Source organism: Mangifera indica, chromosome 10, assembly GCF_011075055.1.
Source record: "Mangifera indica cultivar Alphonso chromosome 10, CATAS_Mindica_2.1, whole genome shotgun sequence".
NCBI classification, from domain to species: domain Eukaryota; kingdom Viridiplantae; phylum Streptophyta; class Magnoliopsida; order Sapindales; family Anacardiaceae; genus Mangifera; species Mangifera indica.
Window position 1 is genome coordinate 14,794,049 of NC_058146.1, and position 24,984 is coordinate 14,819,032.

At 32.1% G+C, this 24,984-nt stretch overlaps 1 protein-coding gene across 1 annotated transcript; it reads left to right on the forward strand.

Annotated features, from left to right (window-relative positions):
• The first annotated feature begins 4,439 nt into the window (after positions 1 to 4,439).
• LOC123227278 (beta-amyrin 28-monooxygenase-like) lies at positions 4,440 to 7,122 on the forward strand. Its single transcript, XM_044652015.1, has 3 exons — positions 4,440 to 5,442; positions 5,941 to 6,128; positions 6,768 to 7,122. The coding sequence occupies exons 1-3, from the start codon at positions 4,506 to 4,508 to the stop codon at positions 7,062 to 7,064; spliced, it is 1,422 nt and encodes a 473-aa protein (XP_044507950.1). The 5' UTR covers positions 4,440 to 4,505; the 3' UTR covers positions 7,065 to 7,122.
• Positions 7,123 to 24,984: the final 17,862 nt, after the last annotated feature.

Genomic DNA, 24,984 nt, shown 5'->3' on the forward strand with positions numbered 1-24,984 from the left:
CAAAACATATGCAATAAATGCATTACGAGGACCTTCGAAATAGTCTTTCGATATATTATGTGAGTATTGTCATAATTTGGAGCTTAAGAAACCAGGAACTATGACATGTATTGATATCGATCCGAAAAATAGGTTCAAGTTTTTTTTCATGTGTATGGGGTGTTCTGTAAGAGGGTTTTAACAATTCTGTTATTCGGTGATATGCATTGATGCTTCATACTTAAAGGGAAAGTATCTTGGGTCTCTTTTCATTACTGTTACAAAGGATGGTAATAATCAAATTTACCCACTCGTATTCGATATTAGGCACAATGAGGGAATAGATACATGGATGCCCTTTTTGGCATACCTTAACATGTGCATGAGTGATTTGTCAGATTTGGCCATTATTTCTGATCACTATCATTCAATAATTACATTGGTCACAAATGTAATGCCTCATGCCCATCATGGTTTGTAATACTTTCAAGCTGTTATGAGTAAAATTGCTAGAGTAAATCTTGCTACAATAACCTATTTGACCGATATTGGGTATAAAAGATGGGTGCGTGCCCACTTTAGAGGATGATAGTACAATATTATGATGACCAATATCGCTGAGTCCTTCAATGCTTTGACATGGACTGCTCACGCTTTGTCTATCACCATATTGGTTTAGTTTCTTCGAAGCACAATGCAACATTGGTTTTTCAATAGACGAAACATGACTGGTTCATATGGCTAAAATTTTAATGATGTTTCTATTTTTTCATCACATTTATTTTAGTTGTTTTTTGTAGGTGAGAGATCTCACTTGTTAACACCATGGGCTGAGGACAAGCTTGCTCGACATGTATTCAAATTTGCCAACACAATTGTTAAACCAATCAACATATAACAACACGAAGTTCATGATTCACGACAATAAGTGTTTATCGTGAATCTTCTATATCGAACATGTGATTGTGGAAAATTTCAACATTCCTAGATTTTGTGTGCACACACTGCAGCTATAGCAGGGTATAATAACCTATCGGATTGTGTAGGCTAGGTCAGTGGATATTACTCTACTGAATATTTACGTAGGGTGTACGAATAAGATATTAATCCACTAGGGGATCAATCAACTTGGGCACCATCAAATATGTTTGTGATCTATTCTCTAGTGATGAAGCAACAAAGGTCTGATCGTCCTTCCAATCATGCAAGAAGACCTTCACAAGGAGAGGAAGTTCGACAACAATACTGCAACCGATGTCATCAACCTGGCCATACTTGCTTGAAATGTTAGAGTCCAACGAGTCCAGCTCTAGTGCATGTGGTTAGCTCATCCCGCACACCAAGTAACACATAAAGCTGAGGTCGTCGTAGTCATGGTGCAACCCATACGGTCGAATAGGTTATCATTTCAATTGTATATTGCATGTTTAATTTTATGTAATTTATCTATTGGGTTTTGTACAAATTTTAATGTATTGATTTTTTATGTTCAAACTCTTACATGTTTGCGATGGCAATGGATCAAAATAGTATAATGGAATTACCACAACATTTATTTGTTAGCCTATCATTTTATGTATATATTTGAATTTTTGCCTATACCATACATCAATAAAACAATAATAAAATACACAATTCAAACAATAATAAAATGACATCATTCAAACAATAATAAAATGACATCCAATTCATATGCATGCCCCCTACCTACGCTTTAATCGAATTCCTTGAAGCCTGCATTTTCACAATCCAATTGAATTTAATAAATACAACCAATTAAGTAAAGTCTGCTAACATATAAATAAACCATTAAACACTAAATACTTACTGAGGGCCCTTCCTTGGAATATAGTTGTAGCCATGCGCTTTCTTAATCTCGTGGAATGTTTTGATGTGAAATTAAATGGCCGATCTCGAGCAAGGTTTTCTATAAACATAAGTAAAAAAACACCACAGTCTCCGCTTCTTGCATCTTGTTTTAGCATATCACAAACACACTTGTATTGTAATGTCGGCAAAGTATCTAGTGGTTGAATTTCCTTTAATGTATAGAAATTACTCGCCTTTATTAGGTGTGTCAGTGTCCTATATGACATCATTAACTTCCTCGGAATATAGTAGTATATTGGGTAGAGTCGTATACATACAAGTTGTATCCAATACACCACACACCCAATGTTGATTGTCGATGTTGAGGGGAATGAATACCTGCCAACCAATAAAGAGAAATAAATACCAATAATCAAATATATCGTAAACAACTTACAGTTATATACCACCTTGTCAACACTACTCCATGGCTGAAAGAATTCAATTGACTATTGATGTAAGATGCCATTGATTTGATCTAAGAAAAATATAGGTCACTCCCTATTTACATCCAACCATTTAAACTTATTGTACTTGTTGAAAACATGACAATGCATTATTCCATTTTGATGCATTATTTAATATTATGTCAATAAATTATTTCATCTTGAAGCACTAACAAATTTTAGAAAAATTATTCATAACAATACAAATTTTTAAAAAGGGTTGGGATCTTTAAAATGAAAAAGGGTTGACGTTTTTATTTTAAAAGGGTTGGCGTGGGGCAACCCTTTAATATTTAAAAGAGTTGGTTGCAAGGGTAAGGGTTGGCGTGGGGCCAACCCTTTATATTTAAAAGGGTTGGCCCCAGGCCAGCCTTTTAATTGCAAGGGTAAGGGTTGGCGTTTATTTAAAAGGGCCAACGTTTTTAACTGCAAAGTTGCCAACGCCAACCCTTTTTGACCTTGTTTTTTATCTTTAAGTAACTTTTTTTTTTATCTGTAGCATTATAATAATTCATTTATAATGCTCTTGCTATATTTTAAATATTTTAATCATTCAATATATTTTAAATATTTTAATCATTCAATAAATTAAAATATTTAAATTGTTTTTAGTATTATAAATGAATAATTCATTTATAATGTTATTGTTATATTTTAAATATTTTAATCATTCAATATATTAAAATATTAAAATTATTTTTACCTTCAATTTTGAAAAACTAGAATAAAGCAGTATTATTATTATTTTTTTTATGCACTAAGAGAGAATAAAGCAGTAGTATTATTCTAGTTCCAAAGTTTTATTCAGATTTTATTGTTTAATCACGTGTCTTCTTTTATTAATATTTTATTTTTTTCATACTGTAGGAATTCCTTCTTCACTTGAAAGCTAACGAAGAAGAGAGAAAAAAGTGTAAAGAAAAAGAAAAAATCTCTATATAGATCATTTTAAGAGGGATATTTTAGAAAAATAGATTACTATTATAATATATTTGTTTAAATTTTAAAATGAATGACATATATATATACACGAATTAAAATAAAGTTAAAAATCCCAATTTCTTGTATTTTTTAATACTATAGCAGAATTTCGGATATCTACATGACAAAATTATTAAATGCATAACATGGCCTGCCTGACGTGAATAAAATATAGATCAATTTACTATTTCCTACCAAATGTTCCACAGAAAAGTTTCACAAAGCTATTTCGCAACTCATCTATCAAACTCGAATGTTAGTTTGTTCAAATGTTATAATTGGGGGTTTAATTAATCATCATTTGTCCCCAAGGTTTAAAGATTAGAAAATACCCCTATCAAATTGAACTATGATCAATACTATAAGGGTGTCAATGTCATTTTAAAAACTTATTAGAGAAAATAGATATTATCTCTATCTTGTTTTGGAAATTACTGTATTCACCCTCATCTATTTTTGAATAGCTCAATGATTTATAATATAATATTTATACCAATATTTTTTAGTATTTTGTTCAGTTATTTGAGAGGGTAAATGTAATTTTTGAAATTATTGAGGGACATTGAATAGGTTAAACTTTTTCAAATTTCTAAAATTCTCCTAAAAATTATTATTAACAGTCCCAAAAATTTTATAAAATTATAATTATCTTCCAAATATACAATTATATATCAGTGACACTTCTATATATTCTTATGCTAGGACATTATTTTTATTATTTTAATCAAAATTAAAATAAATTAAAGTACAAAAAATATTCAATAATATTTTGAAAGCAAAGTGTTATGTAGTTTGGGGGCTTTTTTGTCTTTCAAACAATTTTATAAAAATTTTAAATGATTTAATTTTTTAACAAATATAACAGGAGCATTACTCTATATACATAGTTTTGAGTATATAATTTATTATATAAATGATATATTATCATGTATTTGGATATTCTTTATTTTTAATTCAAAATTAGTAAATCATATGATAATATATTATTTATGTATTCAATTAAGTACATAAAAATATATGTATATAGTTTTATTAATTTAATACATAGGTGGGAAAATGACTTTTTCAAACTTAATGGTGCATTGTGTCCTTAAACCTTGGGTGGAAAATTATAATGTGGCCTTATTTCACACGCATTAGCTCTATAAGTTGAGACACCAGCTGCTCTTCTGATACGCAGCTGTAAATCTTTCTCCTCTGCGCTTCTGTTGCAGCTCTCTTTAATTCGATATGGAGCTCATTTCAACATCATTCAAAATGGAGCTCTGGCATCTTTTCCTGTACTGTTTAGCTCCTGTTTTTATCATTCTTGTTTCTGGTATCTGGTCATTTAATCCCAGATACAAAAACCTGCCACCAGGAAGTTTCGGATGGCCTCTTCTAGGTGAAACCATTGAATTCGTATCAAAGCCAGAGATGTTTGTGCTGGACAGAATGAACAAATACTCTCCAGATATCTTCAAAACCAATATACTTGGGGAGAAAATGGCAGTAATCTGCGGAGCAAATGGCCACAAGTTTCTCTTCACCAATGGACACACAATCTTCACTCCATTTCTGCCCTATTCCATGAGAAAACTGTTCTTCTCTTCAGCCCCTGGTGACTTCAATCTCAAAAAAACTGTGAAGGAAGTAAAAGGAGCTCCAGGGTTCTTGAAACCTGAGGCCCTGGTGAAGTACGTGGGCAAAATGGATTCCATTACTCAGCAACATATGAACACTTTATGGGAAGGAAACGATGAAGTGAAGGCGTTTTCTCTAGCTAAGTCTTTAACTTTAGCTCTTGCCTGTCGTTTTTTCATGGGCGCTGAGGATCCTGAGCGTGTTTCCAGGACGATTTCCAGGTTCGATGCTATAAAAGTGGGTATGCATTCTGTTCCCTGGAATTTTCCTGGGACGAATTTTCATAAAGCTTGCAAAGCCGCAGCTGCAGTTCACCAGGAGTTAATGAGGGTGATTTCTGAGAAGAAATCTGCAATGGCTAGGGGAGAGCCAGTGCGAGATATTGTGTCACATGTGATTCAGGCTTCATATGGCTCAGACGTCGAGATAGCAGAACAACTAATGGGTACACTTGTTGCAGGGTATAGCACTGTGGCTTCCCTCATGACTTTCGTCATGAAATATGTTGCAGAGAGGCCTGACGTATACCAGAAAGTCCTCGCTGGTGATTAAACTACAACTTATTATATAGTTCTTTCTTTGTTTTCTTGAGAAGTCTCATAGGGTTGTGATTAGTAACCCCATAGTCATATCGATGTTATAATTAAACTAGATTCAACAATAATCACGTAGAGGATATAAACTATAGTAGGGTTATAGTAAAACTTGAATGAACCATGTATTTGAATCTGTAGAATCCCTAGAAATTGTTTGTATGTATTGATTGATCTTCCTTCTCCGAAATTTTTAGCGTTTCAAAGATATAAACTAACCAATTTATAGAAGATTATTAAACTATCAAAGGTTCAATAACTAAAAAATGCACACTAAACTGTCTAACGAGATTATAAACTTTGAAATATCTATTGAGCATATCATATTTGATCACTTTAAACTCATTCGTAAATTGTCATTTATCTATTCAATTATCTAATTTTTATGAGTAAGTTCTTCTGGTCCTAACAATAGTTATGTTGAACATGCATATGTTTATTTAAATTAGAGCAACAAGAAGTGGCAGCCTCTAAGAAGCCTGGGGAGCTCTTGAATTGGGATGACATGCAGAAGATGAAATATTCGTGGAATGTAGCACGCGAAGTGCTGAGACTCGCACCAGTCATTCGAGGAACATTTAGAGAGGTTCTCTCAGATTTTACTTACGCTGGTTACACCGTTCCCAAAGGATGGAAGGTATATCCATGCTTACTAATTTTTATATCTTTTTTAAAATAATTCAAAATTTTAATTATAAACTCATCATTTAAGAAAATATCATAAAAGCTTTTGAAAATTCTAAAATTTCTTAAATATAACATTATTACGTAATCACTTCTCCAAAAAAGTGTATCAATTCATATAAATAATATGTATTATATCTTATGATATGTATTGTATGATATATCTACTGTATTATATAATTTTTTATATATCTTAAGATATCTGTCATTTTCCACAATCCATACTAATAATTATATTTACTACTTTATTATTATTCACATACTTCATTGGAATTTAAAAGATCAATGACATCCTAACGATTTCTTTATCCATTAAATTATGTGTACTCAATTTTGAATACCCAATTAGGTACTTAAATATGTCATTATTTGATTGAGTCATTTTGAATTAAAGATAAAATAATATTTAATTATGTAATAACGTAACATCTTGATACCAAACTAAATATTCAAAACTAAGTACGAGTATTTCTCTTCTTTTGTCTTTTGTGAATTTGCTTGTAACATAGAGTATGGCATATGCCATTACAAATTTCCAGCTCCATCCCTGTTCTTGACCTCCATGATTTGATCAGTAAATATGTTTTTGCAGCTGTATTGGACAGTAGATTCAACACACATGAACCCCAAACACTTCCGGAATCCAGAAAAGTTTGACCCATCAAGATATGATGAAGCAAATGACTTACCTTCCTACGCCTTTACTCCATTCGGAGTTGGCCTCCGTTCGTGTCCGGCCAAGGAGTATTCCCGATTGGCTGTCCTGGCATTTGTTCACAATTTGGTGAAGAAATTTAGATGGGAGATGGTGATTCCAGATGAAAAAATCATAGGGGGCTTGATGCCCTCTCCGGAACAGGGCCTTCTTATTCGTCTTTATCATCATTAAATTTATACTAATAATGGTATATATATATAATTTTGAGTACCTAAAAAAATATTCAAATTATGTGTTATCACATGATTGAGTATTATTTTATTTTTAGTTTAAAATCACTTAATCATCCGATGACACTTTATTTGAATAAGTTATTAAATATTCAAAACTGGGTACATATAATTTTATTAAAATCATATTACATATAAAAGTTTGCACTATTGGACTGGCTATATATGTCAGTAATCTAGTAATGTTATTAGACGTTGGTTGAGGACTAAATGCTGCTTTCAATATAATGCCAAATAATTAATCTTGTAATTGATATTAAAACTATCCGGACTATAAAAAATATTAATCTATGTAATAATATGAGAACGTTACTATATAATTATTAAGTATTATTTTATCTCTAATTCAAAATATAGTAATTGAATTGTGTATTATATTGTATATTGAAAGCATAATTTTTCTTATCTTATATCGCATATCGTTTCACAAGATACAACTTTTTAAAAATATTAATAATAAAATAATAAAAATTATAATTATCCATCAACATCATAAAAAATATTACAAACATCTTTTAAAATTCTAAAATTTCCCAGATACAATCTGACCACAACATCACTTCTTAAAAGATATATCGATTTGTATTGATATTATGTTTAGTATTATAGAATAAATATCATATCGTACGATATACCCACTATATCGATAATGTTTAATACATCTTATGATACGTATCATTTTTCATCTGTATTATATCATTAGAAACATTTTGTGTATTATAAGATACTGATACCCATGATAATTCCCACCCTACAATTTTGAAAAAGTCATGTTCCCATCCCCATGTTTATTATAGAACTTGTAAGAATTTCAATATAGTTCTTAGATACATTAACATTAAATTTTTTTTTAACTACAGTTTTCTATTTCCACCTGCTCCCTTTGACATGTCAAAATGTTTTAACTACAGAGTTCCCTGCAAAACCAAGTATGAGAGTAAATATATGAAATTGTAATATTGTAACCTGAACATTCAAGGACAAGAACAAAAATTCTCTGGTGACTACTTGTAACATCCGAATTCAGGTGTGTCAGTAAACTCCACTTCCAAAATTACCCCTAGAGTTGATTTTATAATTTGTTGTGTAAAGAAATTGCAAAAGAATTATAGAAAACTACTAAATGAGCAATATTTTTCAAAGGGGGTAAAATGGTCATTTTATAAAGATTCAAGGGATAAAGTGGGAATTAAAATTGAAGGGCACACTTGAAATTATATGGTGGTGCTAAGGGTTTTTGGTAATTGGCTAAGGATAAAATAGTAATTTATGGAAAAGATTAAGGGTAAAATGGTCCAATAGGCTTATAAATTTATTTCTATTCATTTTCTCTTCCATTTTGCCGAGAAACTCCATGAAATTAAGCTAAAGCTTTCCCTTAACCAAAATTCGTCCAAAAACCTAGCTAAACCACCTGATTTCCAGAGGCCCCAGTTATAAAAAGTGTAGATCTGTCAATTCTGATCAATTCTAAGGTAAGAAATTTAATTTTTAAGATATGTGAAATTTGGGAGTTTGATGGATGATCATATTTTTGGTTGATTAAGGTTGCCAGAAAGAAGAAAAGAAGGTGAATAAGCTTAAATCACCTATTTGGCAAAGAAAAGGTAAGAATTTCATACTTTACATACTTGAAGTAAATTTGAGTTAGGTTATTTAAATAACCTTTACTTATATCAGTATGTAAGGTATTAGAATTAAGGTGATTTATGCTTAAAAGGATAAAGAAATTCATTAGGATTCATGATGTAATTTTTGGCCATAAGGGTAAAAAGGTAATTTTGGCCATAAGGGTAAAAATGTCATTTTATGTGATATAGGTTAATTTTGCTTAATTATGTGCATAAAATGTGTGAAATAACCCTTATATTAAGCCTATATTGTATAATTGAAATTAAATTGAGATATGATATTTATATATATAAATGCATGAGAAAATAATATGATGTTTGAGAAGGAATGAAAAGAATAAGGGAAAATAACAAATGTGCATATTTCATATTATGGTTATATATGCATACATGAGGAATCATAACATATGCATGATTTAGAAAAAAAATAAAGAAAGAGGAAAAATATTTTCTAAGTCATGCATGCTTTTAGAAAATGAAAAATAAGTATTTTTGGTTTTATAATGACTCATATGATACAGGAAAGCAGAAAACATACTTACAATCCTTACACGCGAGCTGTACTGTGTGGACAGCAAAGAAAATAATCGGTTGTACTATGTGGACAACCAGCTGTACTGTGTGGACAACAAATAAAATAATCGGTTGTACTGTGTGGACAACCAGCTGTACTGTGTGGACAGCAAAGAAAAAAAAATATGCGTGTAAGAGAGAATTATATTTTGTATGGTGACTGCAAGTACTATCATATGTAGTCTAAATCGATCAATGAGAATGAGAGAGAAACAAATTAGTAAATATTTTATGAAAGTCATTTGCATTAGAATTATGCATACAAGCCTGTGTGGCTGATAAAGAGTTGAGAAAGATGTACGATCAGAAAATAAAAATGTCATGACACTCATACATGCATAAATCATAATGAGTGAATCATATCTGTATAGTAAGGAAATGAATAAATGTGTGAAAGAAAAGAATTATGATATGTGTTAAATGCGTGTTCTGTGTCAATTATTTTGTTGTAAATAGTTCAAACACGCTGAGTATGGAAAAAATTATAAAAGATTAATACTAGTACGAAATACTTTAAGTGTTTAGTATGATTTTCTTATTGAGCCATAGTCGCTCACTCCGTTTAATTTAATATTTTACAGGTAAAGAAATGCAGCAAAGGTTCCCGGGGAGCACTAATGAGACATGAGGCTAAGGGAGGAAGACACCGTATTTTTGTTGACTTAAATGTTATGATGTATATGTAATATATATATATATATATATATATGACTAGTTTGAAAAATTAGTTATAAAGTTTCTGTGGGTGATATTTTTTATGATAGTTATTATTATGTACTTATTTTATTTATTATGATTATGTGATGAAAATCCAGTCGATTGGTAGGACTGGTTTGTGTGAATTACAAATTGGGAGTGTTACAGGGCATAATGAAAAAGAGAAAAATATTCCCCGGGCCCTCTAAAATAGGGGAACTCATACCGTTTTTCTGTAACACACCCAATGGTTAGGAGAGGTTACACTACTAGAGTTGGATTTGAATCAAACTAATTTAGTTTTGAAAGTTGGCTTAGCTCCATACAACTTGATTCAAAATTTAGTTCAAATTCTAACCGAATTTGAGCCGAAAGAGCCAGCTCATTTTTTAAGCCAAGTTAAACTTTAGTCCAAGGGTGTTCAGCTTGGTTTAGTTTGAATTTGTAACTCAAATCCGTAATTCGAATTTATGACTCGAGTTTAGCTTGAATTTATTGTTCAAATTTGTTGTTTGGATTTGTGGTTCTAATTTGTGACTCATTTACAAAAGACGTTGTTTTGCCTATTATTAAGTAAAACAACATCATTTTGTGAATGAATCGCAAACTCGAATCACCAATCCAAACCATGAATTCGAGCTAAACACAAGTCAAACCAAATTGAACTATTTTTTATTCAAACTGAACTCAAACTATTATTAATTTTGGCTAGATAAACTCAAACTGAACTCGAATCGGACTATTTTTTTATTCAAACTTGAGTCAAAAACTTACATTGTAAAGTCCATTCTCCACTAAATCCACAAAATCTAACTGATTCAGGGGATTGCCTTGAAGATTCATAAAGTTTCGGGGCTGTGGTACCAATCACTTGCGAGCCAACATCTGTGTTAAATTGTGTATCAGAAAAGAAACTGATATCATTAATTGCCCCCTTTTCCGTACAATATAATAAGTTCCACCATTAATATCAAACCATTAACTTATTAGTTGCAATGATCGTAAGGTCAATAATTAGATTCAAAGTTTTACTTGCTTCGTGGAGTCGGTTCAACTCTAAAGGGGCATTTTGGCTCAGATAAGGGTTCCCAATTGACCCAAAGTAAAAAAGTTCCACCGATATCATGGTCATCAGCCTCATACACTACGCTATCAACTTTAATTTCTTCACCACCATAATTGATTGCAGAACTTGAATTTGCAATTGAAAATATGCAATATGCTATCAAAGAATTTACAAAGCCACAACAACAGTACTGAGAGAAAGGGAAATTGGTAGTACACTAATAATGAGAAAATAATTATGCGACAGAAAGAAACTTACAGCAGAGAGTACTCTTATTGCTGGGGAAGTTTCTCAGCGAAGATTTCAATCCAGGGAGAATACTAATAAGCAGTGAGAAGCATGATTGTTAAAAACAAAAAGCGATTGAAGACGATGTGGGGTCCTATTGCCTAGGCAAACAAAAGCAAGGCGAAGGCACCCCTTTGGACCAAAGGCGATGAAAAATAATAATAATAAAAAGTTCTCTTTAATAAAAAGTTGGTGGGTGGCTGCACTTAATGCAAGGCGAAGGCACCCCTTTGGACCAAAGGCGATAAAAATAATAATAATAAAAAAAAGTGGGTTGGTGGCTGCATTTAATAAAAAGTTCTCTTTAAGTGAAAGAGCAGAAGTACTGATAATAAAAAGTTGGTGGATGGCTGCATTTAATGCAATAGGTGTAAAACTTTAATAAATAAAAGGCCAAAGGAGTATTTCTCTCCAAAAAGTATATTAATTTTTTAAATTTCTTTCCGTTAATTTTAAAAATCCTATTTATTTACTCATAATCAATTAAAATTAATGAAACTCTAACTCTTAAAAATTTAATCTTATTTTCTATTCTAAAAATATAAAAACTAACATTTTATCTCCTAAGTCAAGTTTCAAAAAATCACATTCTCACATAGAGTTTAGTTTCAAAATCTCGTCACTTTCTCTGATGTTATCACTGACCGTTTCTCCCTCCCAATAGCTTTCCTTCCTCTGATAGCCTACCTCAACTCCACCCCAAGCCCTACGATGTCGAGAGACATTGTCTAGGAATGGAAATTGTCTTCCCAGATGAAGACAAGATGATGTTAGAGAAAGTGACGGGATTTTGAAACTAAACTCTAGGAGGGCAATGTGATTTTTTCAAACTTGGTTTAGGGGAGAAAAGTTAGTTTTTTAAATTTAGGGAGGAAATGAAATTATATTTAAGTTTATTTCTAATATTAAATATAAAATAATGATTTTACCTTTAAAATTAAAAGATTAAAATGGTTATGAATAGGTAAATAATATTTTTAAAATTAACAGAAAAAACTTTAAGAAACCAGCATATTTTGGATGGGAAATAGTCCTTTGGCCTAAATAAAAATTTATAAATTAAATATTATTATTTGATTGTATCTCTCTAGTGACCTCTAGGATAATCTCAGAACTCGTTAGTAGTCTTTTCAGTACTCTTAAATCTCTTCCACAACATCTTTGACAACCTCTTCAACTACTATAGAATTTCTTGTCTACCTCTATAATAATCTTGAAACTCGCAAATAATCCTCAAAATTCCCTCATTCATCACCGAAGTTATGTGTGAAAATAAAACACACTTTTCTGACACACACAACTTTTCAAAGGTGCTGAAAATGTGCTAAAGGCAACCGACTTTGGACTACTCAAGCTGATGGCCACATCACCTTGAGTTATGCTGAGAACATTACCTGTTATCTTTGTTAAAGAGCAACATATACATGAAATTAATTGTTGGCAGCTAGACTCCTGTTCAATTCAATGCAAAGATCATTATTCTTCAAAGTTTGAAGTGCTTGCTGGGGATGTATTAAATTAAATCATAACTCTGAGAAATAATTAACCTCATTTCTAAAGCATTTGAAATGAGTTGTGCCTATATGGTAACTGTTGTTTCGATGCTGAGAATTCATGAGCATCAAGAGAATTGGTTGTGTACTGGTAAGTATTTCTGATGCTTGTCACATGATCAGAGAAAACTAAGTCAATAAAGTGATCAGTGTTGGCGACCCAGATGACTGTTCAATATGTTCTCTAACAGTCATTTGATTTTCTATTGAATAAGCAGGTTGTCATAAATTTTATTATTGATTTTTTCATACAATCACTTTATGTTTCTAAGGACTAAATACAGAACAAGGAAAGTGGCTGGTTTAGTTTTACTACAATTACTTGAAATGCGGTTGGATAACATCCTTTTTCGATTGGGTATAGCTTCGACTATTCCTCCAACCTGCTAATTAGTTAACCATAGACATATTTTATTTAAGGGTTGTATGGTCAATCAAAAAACAATGAATACCAACCGATCAGACCTTTCTTAGAGCTAGATTCTTAATTCCTAATTTTGTTGTGATATAGACAGAGAGCTTTCCCCTTTTTTCATTCTGACTTTTTGGTCTAAAGAATGTTAGTTTTAAGAATAATTGATTGCTCATTCCCTGATTGTTACTTTTAAGAATGAAATATTGCCGTTCTCCAACCCTTAACTGCCCAACCTAAGAGTGGACAGCTAATACCAAAGACATTCTTAGGTGACATCATAGTTCCTACAAGGTTCTTGTGAACTCCACAATGAAGATGGAAAAAGAAATTATTATGGTTCAAGCGACATACAACTATCGCATTGTAGTCACCCCTGAGGGAAAAGGTGCTGATAGATAATTGTAAGATAAATCCCTGCACAAAATAGAATCCTAAGCACCAGATGAGTAGGAAACAGAAGGAACTATTCAGTCAAGACTTTCAGTTGCTTTCATCAATTACTTTAACACAAGAGAGAGGTCAAAATTATAGGATAGATTTTTTAAAACTTAAAAGCGGTGGCCTAATTCCAAGATACTTTTTTGTAGCAGTAGTGCCTTTTTCATTCTTCTTCAATTTGTATGAAAAAAAAAATTATGTTCTTTTTCATTTTAATCAATTCATGAAGCAGACCTCTTCTACATTGGAGCCTTCAAAACCTTCAAGGCAGATAACTGAAGATAATGCTTACATGTTTTGAAGATATACAACTTCTACTGAGAAAGGGTTCCTGACAGACAATTGTTTCCAAGAACCTGGCCATTGAAACAACACCAAAAAAAAAAAAATGTATGCTATATGGAAGAATAAGGATAAGATAAAATCTAAAATTTAAAAAAAAGAACTAACTTGAATGAAAAAGGCAAAACTTTAATATATGAAGGCAAGATTCAATAACTTTACCAGTAAGAGAATCAATACTGAACAACCCACTTGGGATTAACCAATTAAGTTGCTGGACTTTCAGTCCCTACAGATTACATTACATTGACGAATTGTGTGACAAGAAATAAATTACGTCAAAAAGCTTGGCCCATTCATGGAATGTACTATTCCTATTTTATAAATCAGATTAACAGAAACCTATATTTTGTCACTGTTATGCGATATCTTAAAATTGGTATATATGTTTCTTAGCTGCAACAGGAACAAAACCCACACTCCTGCAACACCTATATTTTTTAATGCTGAAGTGAAATGCAAATTCATTGATTTTCAAATCAAATTTGGTTCTAGAGATTTTACAACTTCTATTTTAATATATGTGTGTATGTGTGTGTGTACACTCGCATGTATACATATATATGTGTATATATCTGGCAGTTTTACCATTTGCATTGTCATTGTCTCTTTTTCTCCTGGTGTAAATAATTAGAAGTATCAGTATCAAACAAGAACTTCCGAGAGTTACTGCAATACCAACAATTAATAGAGTTTGGTTCTTCTTTCATCCAATACAAACAGTTGGAATGAAATCTGAGTATGAAATTGAGTTATATGTTGTTGCAAAACCTGGAAACAATTAGCTGGACCAAAAGATTAAACATTTTCAGATGAAAAGAGGATGTAAAGCAGATTTCCAAGATTGTTTTTTCAGGATAAAACAGAGAGCTAAAAAATGAGAAACAGAGATATGTTTTCATTCCCAAAATAAAGTCATTTTACACATCAAAGTACAAGTTCACATGCCAAGAAGTAAGGCAAACCATACTTGTATCAGCAAAAGTTCCATAAAATATGGATCATCATCCATTTTAAACAAAACATAAGCTAACAAAATGATTATGCTGACTTGGATTATATTAAAAGACACAAATAACCTCAAGTCACTAACACTCCTCCTTCCAGATTTTTTCGACAACTCCAAGTCTCAATCTTAAAGATTCAAATTGAGGTTTAGCAACTACCTTTGTCATGATGTCAGCCAATTGATCTTTAGAGCTACAGTGCACTAAACTGATTTCTCCCATCTTCTCTGCTTCACAGATGGCATGAAACTTCACATTGATGTGTTTAGTTCTTCCATGATGAACAGAATTTTTAGTGATGGCAATTGCAGCCTTGTTATCTACAAAAATATTCACACTTTCAGGTTCAACTTGATTTAAATCAGATAGGAGTTTTCGCAGCCATATGGCTTAGTTTGCTGCACTTGCAGCAACAATATATCTTGCCTCAACAGAAGATTGTGCAACCACCTCTTATTTCCTTGAGTTCCAACTGAACATTGCACTACCAAGAGAGAAACAATACCCTGATGTGCTTTTAAAATCATCTAAGTTGCCTGCCCAATCACTATCTAAGTAACCGATTAGTTTGCCACTATTCTGTTTTGAAAACCATAACCCATACTCCATAGTTCCTTTTATGTACCTAAGTATTCTTTTAGCAGCACACAAATGATTTTTGTTTGGTGATTGCATAAACCTAGATAGGAGAGAAGTTGGAAACATGATATCGGGTTTGCTTGAAGATAAATACAACAGACTACCAATAAGGCTTCTTTATTGAGAAGCTTCTACTTTTTCTTTAACATCATTCCTCCTAAGCTTACAGTTCATAACCAAAGGAGTGGATACTGATTTGCAATTTTCCATTTGAAACTTTTTCGATAAATCCATAGCATATTTCTTTTGAGAGATGAATATGCCACTGGAAGTTTGATCTATTTCCAAACCAAGAAAATATTTCATTTCCCCTAAATCTGACATATCAAACTCTCTTTGCATATTTTCTTTTAATTCAACAATTGACTTTGCATCTCCTCCTATCACCAAAAGGTCATCCACATACAAGGAAACAACAAGAGTTGAATCATTTTTACCTTCTTTTACATAAAGGGTGCACTCATTTTGGCTGCAAGAGAAGTTTTGATTCAGCAAGTAGGAGTGAATCCTGTTGTACCATGCCTTTGGTGCCTGTTTTAGGCCATACAGAGCCTTATGAAGTTTATACACTTTCTCTTCTTCTCCTGGTACCATGAAGCAAGGTTTTTAAAATCGGACAGAGATAAAAACCATTTTAAGTACTAATTTAGGTTAGACCAGTTGGACCATTTAGACCAATCGGTTGGATCAGAATTATAATTTTACTAAAAACCTAAAAATATTATATCTAATTATTAATTACATGTTTTTACACAGTAAATTTTATATTGTACATATTTTTCAGTTTTCATAATTAACAAAATATATGCATTATTAAACATAAATTTAATAAGTAATAACAACTAACTTTGCATCAAAACAAAACATACACATTAAACAAATCCAATTCTACAAACACATACACTATTAATTATTGAACACTCAAACAAATTAAAAATCTAATATATGCATTAAATAAAATATAAAATTAACCAATCAACATACTTCCACTTTGATAAACAGTATAAAGAAATAGAAGGAGCTATGAAAGATTGGCTTTGATAAAGATGAGAAATATAAAGAAGGTATATATAGGCAAGACGGTCACAAAGGGATATGTTAATATGTCTTTAGTTGTTCTCCATCAAAGGGTAACTTCCTAAGAAATGTCCATTACAATAAGCCTCTCGCTCTAGCAGCTCGCTTGTTTCTCAAGTACATGTTTCCACTTCCCCATCTCCACCTATACCTACTACTAGAACGCCCATTAATTAATGGTTTTCAAATACCAATTCGTTTGACTGAACCATGGTTCCTCTGTGGTTTCAACTTTCAAGCTTGCAGTTGCATCATGAGAGTCAGTCAATCACAAAACTAAATCAATGTTGTCGGCGGCAACGCAGAAGATCTCACCACTATGTAGAAAAACTAGAGTAAAGATGTCAGCGGTAACCCACAACTGGAGCAACGAAGTTGACGGAAATGTAGGACTGAAGCTGGAGAAAATTTTATATTGAGATTTTCTACAATTGTGAACCGGATTGATCGTGAACCGCCGATTCAACCGCGGTTCAATCTGAAAATTTAAAATGGATGGTTTTTTCCTGTTAAAAAATCGCTACAATAATCGATTCTCAGTCCATCCGGTTGAACCGACCGGTCCGGTCTGACTTTTCAAACCTTACCTTGAAGCCTTTAGGTTGTTATACATAAATGTCTTCTTCTAGTATGCCATTTAAAAAAGCAGACTTGATGTCAAAATGGTACACTTTACAGCGTGATTTTGTAGCCAAAGCAAATAAAAATCTGATTGTGTCATATCTAGCTACTAGAGCAAATGTATTTGTAAAGTCTATCCCATGTTGCTGCAAGTAACCTTTAACTACTAATCTAGCTTTGAGTTTATTTACAAAACCATTAGGATTGAATTTGGTTATGTAAATCCACTTGACACCTATAATCTTTTGATCTTCAGGTCTTTCAACCAAACTCTATGTGGAATTTTTATTAATCATATCAATTTCATTCTCCATGGCTTTGTTCCACCCTTCATAATTTGTAGCTTCCTCATAGGACTTTGGTTCAACATGAACAACATTACACCTATTATAGATGTCTTCAAGTGATCTAATTTTAGTTACAGGGACAACCTCTTCATCACTGGAATGAGAATAATTTTCTAACAAAACATTGATTCTGTGATCAAGATTTGAACCAAGGTTGCCTTCTTTTTTCTCCTCCCAATTCCAACTTTTTTGTTCATTAACCTTGACATTTCTACTGATAATAATCTCCTTGGTTTTAAGGTTATAAATTCTATACCCCTTTGATACACTGCTATAGCTTACAAATATTCCATATTCTGACCTCTTATCCAACTTAATTCTTCTCTCATTAGGCACATAGACATAACACAAACTCCCAAACACTTTCAAATGATCTACTGAAGGCTTAAAGCCATGCCAAGCTTCATAGGGAGTCCCATAATTTAAGGTTTTGGTAGGCAGCTAATTAAGCAAATACACTGTTGTATTGGCTGCCTCAGCCTAGAAAACTTTGGGTAAATTTTTTTCAAACATTAAACATTTGGACATCTCCATTATAGACCTGTTTTTCCTTTCACTAACTCCATTTTGCTGTGGAGTATATAGTGTGGTCAGTTGGTGTATAATCCCTTCAGCATTACAGAATGCAATAAATTCCTTTGAAGTGTATTCAGATCCATTATCTGATCCGATCACTTTAAGCTTACACCCTGATTGCTTCTCTATTTCAGCTTTAAATTTTTTGAATATGTCTAACACTTCTGACTTTTGCTTGAGGAAGTAAATCTAGCAAAGTCTAGAGTAGTCATCTATAAAAAGCAAAAAGAATTTACTTCCATTCAAGGATGAGACACTCATGAGGCCACACAAATCAGTGTGAACCAACTGAAGTTTATCCCTAACTCTTGATTTGCTAATAGGAAATGAAAGTTTGGTCTGTTTTCCTAGTTGGCACACCTTGCACACTGTATCATGATCACTTATAGTAGGCAAATTCATCACTAAACTCTTAGTATGCATTTGCTTCATTGTTGAATAATTAAAGTGACCAAACCTTTTATGCCACAAATTAGAGCTTAGTTCAACATGTTGATATGCATTGACACAAGTTTGCTTCCAATCTATGGCAAAATTCTTGTCTTTCATGTCAACAGTAATTAATTCATAGCCTAATGGATCAAAAATAATGTAAGACCTATTTTCAAAATGTAAAGTATAACCATTTTCCAACATTTGTCCCACACTTAGCAAATTATGATTAATTTTAGGAACTAAAAGAACATCTTTTATGACTTTAGTACCTGATGGGGTTTCTATGCATACAACTCCTTTTCCCTTGACATCCAAGAGTTCACCATTGCCAATCTTCACCTTGGAGAGGTAAGTTTCATCCATGTTTCTAAGAAGTTTAGTTTCATATGTCATGTGATTGGAGCATCCACTATCTATCAACCAAGTGGTATGCATTCTGTCAGTTGCAAGACAAGTTGCAACAAATAAATTTTCACTTGGTTCTTCTTGTTTCTCAGCTTGTTAAACATGCTGAGCTTGCTAAACTTGATGAGTTGGATTTCCTCTTTTGTTCTTGCATACTTTATCTATATAGCCTAACTGGTTACAGATTCTACACCTTACATTGGGTCTGAACCAGCAATGATTTTGTGAATGGCCTTTCTTTTTGTAGTATGGACATAGAGGATATCTATTCTTCTTCTCACTATTTCTCTATCCTTCACTCCCTTGTTTCCATTTTTCTCTCTTTTCCACATGATTTTTCTTGGCAAAGTTATTGCCAGGTTGCTTCTCATTAAGCTTCACATTAAAAGCTCCTTCAGTTGCATCTTTATGCCTCAATGCTCTCCTTTGATCTTTAGCTTTTAAAGCATTTACTACTTTTAAAAGAGTCAATTCTGAAAAGTCTTTTGAATCCTCTAATGAGGATATCTTTGCCTCATACCTTTCAAGAATGCTTACAAGGATTTTCTCTACTATCCTCATGTCTGATAATTTTTTACCCATCAGCCTAATCTGATTCACTACCTTCATGATTCGGTCAGTGTATTCAGTAATGGTTTTTGCTTCTTTCATCTTTAAGACTTCAAATTCTCTCCTTAAGTTTAGAGTAAGCATTTGCCTGGATCTTTCATTGCCTTGGGAATCTTCTTTAAGTCTGTCCCAAGCTTCTTTAGCTGTTTCACAAGTTGCAATTTTGGTGAAAACAACATCAGTTACTCCTTGGTGGATGATAGATAGGGCTCTTGGACCTTTGGTAACTTCTTTTTCATGCATCCTTATTTGATTCAAAGTAGGATTGGGCCCTAATGGAGGTGGTGTTTTCTCCTCCTCAACATACTACCAGAGACCTACACCCCTTAAGAAAGCTTTCATTTTAACTATCCAAATGTGATAATTTTCACCATTATAAACATGAGGTGATAAAGAAGATGAGGAAGAAGTCATTTACTTAACTAAAGAAAGCCTTTTTTATTTTTGCTGATAAGTTTTGATTTAAAATAACATAGCTCTACTAAGATCATAAAAGCTCTGATACCATGTTGCAAAACCTAGAAACAATTAGCTAGACTAAAAGATTAAACATTTTCGGATGAAAAAAAGATGTAAAGCAGATTTCCAAGATTGTTTTTTCAGGATAAAACAGAGAGCTAAAAAATAAGAAACTGAGATATGTTTTCATTCCCAAAATAAAGTCATTTTATACATCAAAGTACAAGTTCACATGCCAAGAAGTAAGACAAACCATACCTGTATCAGCAAAAGTTCCATAAAATATGGATCATCATCCATTTTAAACAAAACATAAGCTAACAAAATGATTATACTAACTTGGATTATATTAAAAGACACAAATAACCTCAAGTCACTAACATATGTATATCAACAAACATATTAACACATTTAATGGAAAGCTTATAAGATTAAAAGTAATCATATAGGGTACTTGAAATGGCACTGAGAGCTGAAATTAAATTTCTTAATAATTGCTTTTCTAACCCCTACTAACTTCCTTTGATATGTCAAAATCTCTTATTTGAGAGTTCCTTCCAGGATCACTATAAGAGTAAATCGATGGAATTGAAAGAGTAGAATCTATGTATACTAAGGACAAGAACCAAATATCTACAATAAATGTATACCTGAATATAGATATTAAAAACACTTCTTCCAAGACTTGTCCATGGTTTTTAGCCTTGATCACCTAAAACTGTGGCAGCAAAAGGCAATTTTACATTGTAAGGTCCATTCTAAAGGCTTACCATAGTATATTAGTGATCCTGGAGATTCTGTCGAGTTTAATAAAAGCTTCGGTGCAGTGCCAGTCACTTGCAAACTAGTATTTGAACTTGAGTTGAATTGCCCACCAAAGAACATAAATTTCATCTCTAATTGCCCATTTTCTAAATCAGCTTCATACATTTATCTTATAAACTTCATAGATTTATCAGACATAAAGATTGAAAGGAGCTGTCATTTAGAAAGCATGGTTTCCCATTTGTGCTCATTATTATTATTATTTTATAGAATAGTGTAGGTGAAACAGAATTTCAAAATTGTATTAAACCCTCTAACACAAGCTAGCCTCACTTCTTCTTCCTCTTTGCTCTGACATTCAAGGCAAGTTCCTCACGTGTAAAACATCACAGTTCAATTTAGTTCCTTTATTCCTACAGAAGCGTAAGAATCAATACAATTTATAAGGCCACAGTTGCATATATATTAGCAAAATAATACACAGATAAGGAAAATTGGCAGTACCCAATTCTAGAAAAAGAATTAAACGTTAGAAATAAAGTAGCTTACAAGACAAAACATTCTTATTGAAAACTCACACATTTGATTCAAGTTTCACCTGCATACAATAAAACAATTAAGTAAACGAAAAGGAGAAACAAAGGATAGGTTTAATTTTGCAGCAAATAACATGTATCAACTAACTGATGGAGAAGAGGAGAGATTGATTAGTTATACCTAATTTTCAGTCGACTTAATGATCTTTCCGTGGAGCTTAATCTTAGGAATATGACCAGTCTTCACCTGTTTCTTGATTTCTTCTTTCTGTCAGTTCAGGGAAGTCTTGCAGTTTTAGTTCTCTCAAAGTGTTTATAGAACACTGAAGCAGCCATTGCGGAAATTCCACCAATTGTGGTAAATCATGAATACAAAACCATCGAAAGGGAGTCCCTGTGCTCAAATCAAGATTAAACCAGTCACAATTTACCAATCGAAGATATTAATATGAGCTTAGGCTTCTTACACCATGTGGTAATGGTATAAGACTTGGACAATCAAAAATCCATAGTTGTTGAAGAATTCTCAGGCAAAACTGTAAGATTTATTATGCACGAACAAACATAAAATCATGTAATTATAATTTAGAGGATCAACACATAGATTATAAAATACTGAATTAAGTTTTAGGGTTTTAGGAATACTTGGATCACCATGCAAATTGAATTCATACAACTACTTAAATTATCTATCGAGATCACATCTCGATGCAACTTAGTCTTTTATTCCGAAAACATCTTTGAATGACAGCTTTGTATAGTAAACCATATTGCAATCATACTGTATTGGGTTTTGGAGCAAAGACGTAACTAATTTATAGTAGGTTAATTAACTGCCCCATCAAGGTCCAATAAACCTTAAGGCCTACATTTTTGTTGCTTACCCAAATCACAACTTTTAAGTGTATTGAGTTTATTCTTATTGATCACTCAAGCCCATCTATAAATTGATATTGGAATATTCAATCACCTTGCTCGAGACTCGTGAAATATACACATACAACTATCATACTTAAGAAAACTTTATCTTGAGACACATATTGTACCTTAATATGTATATGCGTATACATCTATAGATAAACAAGTACGTCAGTATGATCATGATCAAAATATAAATATATATGTCAATAAAAATGATAATAATAAAACCTCTTACTGACCCTAAATATCAAAAAACTCTAAGTACCCTCATGTTTTCAACATGACTTTATGGGCTACAAGTTTTATTCATTTGGTTAAGGGCTTAACTTTTATTAATTTTGTATTTTGTACTTTAGCCTAATGTCTCATTTCTTTATAAGGTTCCTAACTGTAATATATTTTAGACCAAAAGACTTATTCCTACCCAAGGTTTATTGAAAACCAAACTGGTACTTACTAACTTTAAAAAACCTAAACATCCACCCATGAGTAATTTTCTGTCAAAAACCTTAGTTAAAGTTAAGGGGTAAAATCATTATTTAACAAAAAAATTTAAAAAGACTAAACCTTTATAACATTTTCCCCCCTCAATTTTAAAATCTCACAATTTTCCCCCAAAATTTCCTTCAAATTTTAAAATCTCATAATTTTCCCCTGGTTTTTTCTCTTTCAGCAACTCATTCTTTTCGGTCGTTGGCCAACCTTCCCTTTTTCCTCTCCCTCACCAATCAGCTCTCTTAGCATTAATTTATCCTTCGTTTCCTTCTTAGATGAGGATGAAGACATCTTTTTTGTCTCAGATAAAGACAAAGAGTCTTCATCTAAGATGAGACAAAGGTCAATGGTAGGAGGTGACTAGTCGAGGGAGAAGAAGAGGGGAAAGTCAACCGATGGCCTAGAAAAAAAGGTCATTGGAGAAGAAAAAAGCTAAGGGGAAAATAACCACTTTTCAAACTTTGAAAAAAATTATTGGGGGGAAATTGTGAGATTTTCGAATTAAGGAGGGAAATTATTATAAATGTTTTTTTGTTAAATAACTATTTTACTCTTAACCATAACTGAGTTTTTTAGCATAAATTTGTTTATGGGTGGATATTTAGGTTTTTAAAAATTAACGGATACCAGTTTGAGTTTTCAATAAACCTTGGGTGGGAATAAGTCCTTTGGCCTATATATTATTTTGTATGTCTTAATTTACTAAAGGTCTTTTATCCAATTGCACTACTAATATGGTAGATAAAATCTACACTAAATAGTTCAACCAAGTAATCCATCAACCACATGCTTGAGAAGTTGCCTCATGGTAAACTACAAATTGAATATCTATGGTTGATGCTATGACTAATGATGACTTAGTGCTTTTCCAAATATGGTCCATTCAGCGAGTATAATACTATATCCAAAAATAAACTTCAGCTTATCTTTACAACCACCAAAATCATAGTGTTTTGCAAGCATCTCATTATCTCTTAAACCACAACCTAATAATCAAAACTTGGATTTAAGAGGTATAAATTGAGAACCTTAAATGCAAAAGTTACTTATGCATTCATCAAGCTTTAAATAGCACCATCATAAGAGACATTTCACAATGATTCCCTTTCAACCTCATTCTTTCCTCAATGTTTGATGTCGAGCTTATCTCATTTCACTATAAGAACATCGTTTGCCCTATAATTCTTCATGTTGAGCTTTTTAAGCACACGTTTCAAGTATGCATTTGAGATAAGCCGCTAAGTCTACGAGTCCTTTACTAATGGATCTCAATATCGAGAAGAAATGATGTATCTTCAAGATCCTTCATATTATAAAGCTTAGATAAAATTGATTTAATCTTATAGAATAAATTCATATCACTACTATCAATATATTGAACCATACCATAAAGACAAATTTGCCCCCACTGATCTTCATATTCTTATATTGGTCTAATTTATTCTTTATAAGGTCATGAGACATGCATTTTATTAAAATTAAAACACCATTGTCAAGAAGTTTATTTCAACCATAGATAGACTTCTTAAGATCACATACTAAAAGCTCATGTAGACTCATTTACTAAGGCTTTCATTCATAAAGACAATTTTGACATTCATGTTTTATAGCTCTAATCTAAATGAGCTTCCAATGTCATAGAGTCTTATACTTTATTGTCAATTATAGACTTTATCTTTTCTCATGACTTTAAAACTACCTTTCAAACTGATAATTCATAAAGTCTTATAAACAATAGTTTGACTAATAACAAAATCATTTTTACTAAGATACACAAAACAATACTTAGTGACAACCAATCATCCATATATAGTAGATTTTTTTCATCAAGGTTTCCACAACTATGTCAATTGCATTTGACTTATCTACTATAAGATTAGTTATCATTCTTTAGTAGGAACATCCTCTGAGGTGATCCTAGATTCCATAAGTCTTTATTTTAGCCACAACACCTTCATACTTTATAA

Excerpts from the sequence above, each read along its gene's own strand:
- LOC123227278 (XM_044652015.1), top strand. The coding sequence starts at position 4,506 with ATGGAGCTCATTTCAACATCATTCAAAATGGAGCTCTGGCATCTTTTC. Across the intron at positions 5,443-5,940 it reads ATACCAGAAAGTCCTCGCTG|AGCAACAAGAAGTGGCAGCC; the intron begins GTGATTAAACTA and ends TATTTAAATTAG. Across the intron at positions 6,129-6,767 it reads CCGTTCCCAAAGGATGGAAG|CTGTATTGGACAGTAGATTC; the intron begins GTATATCCATGC and ends ATGTTTTTGCAG.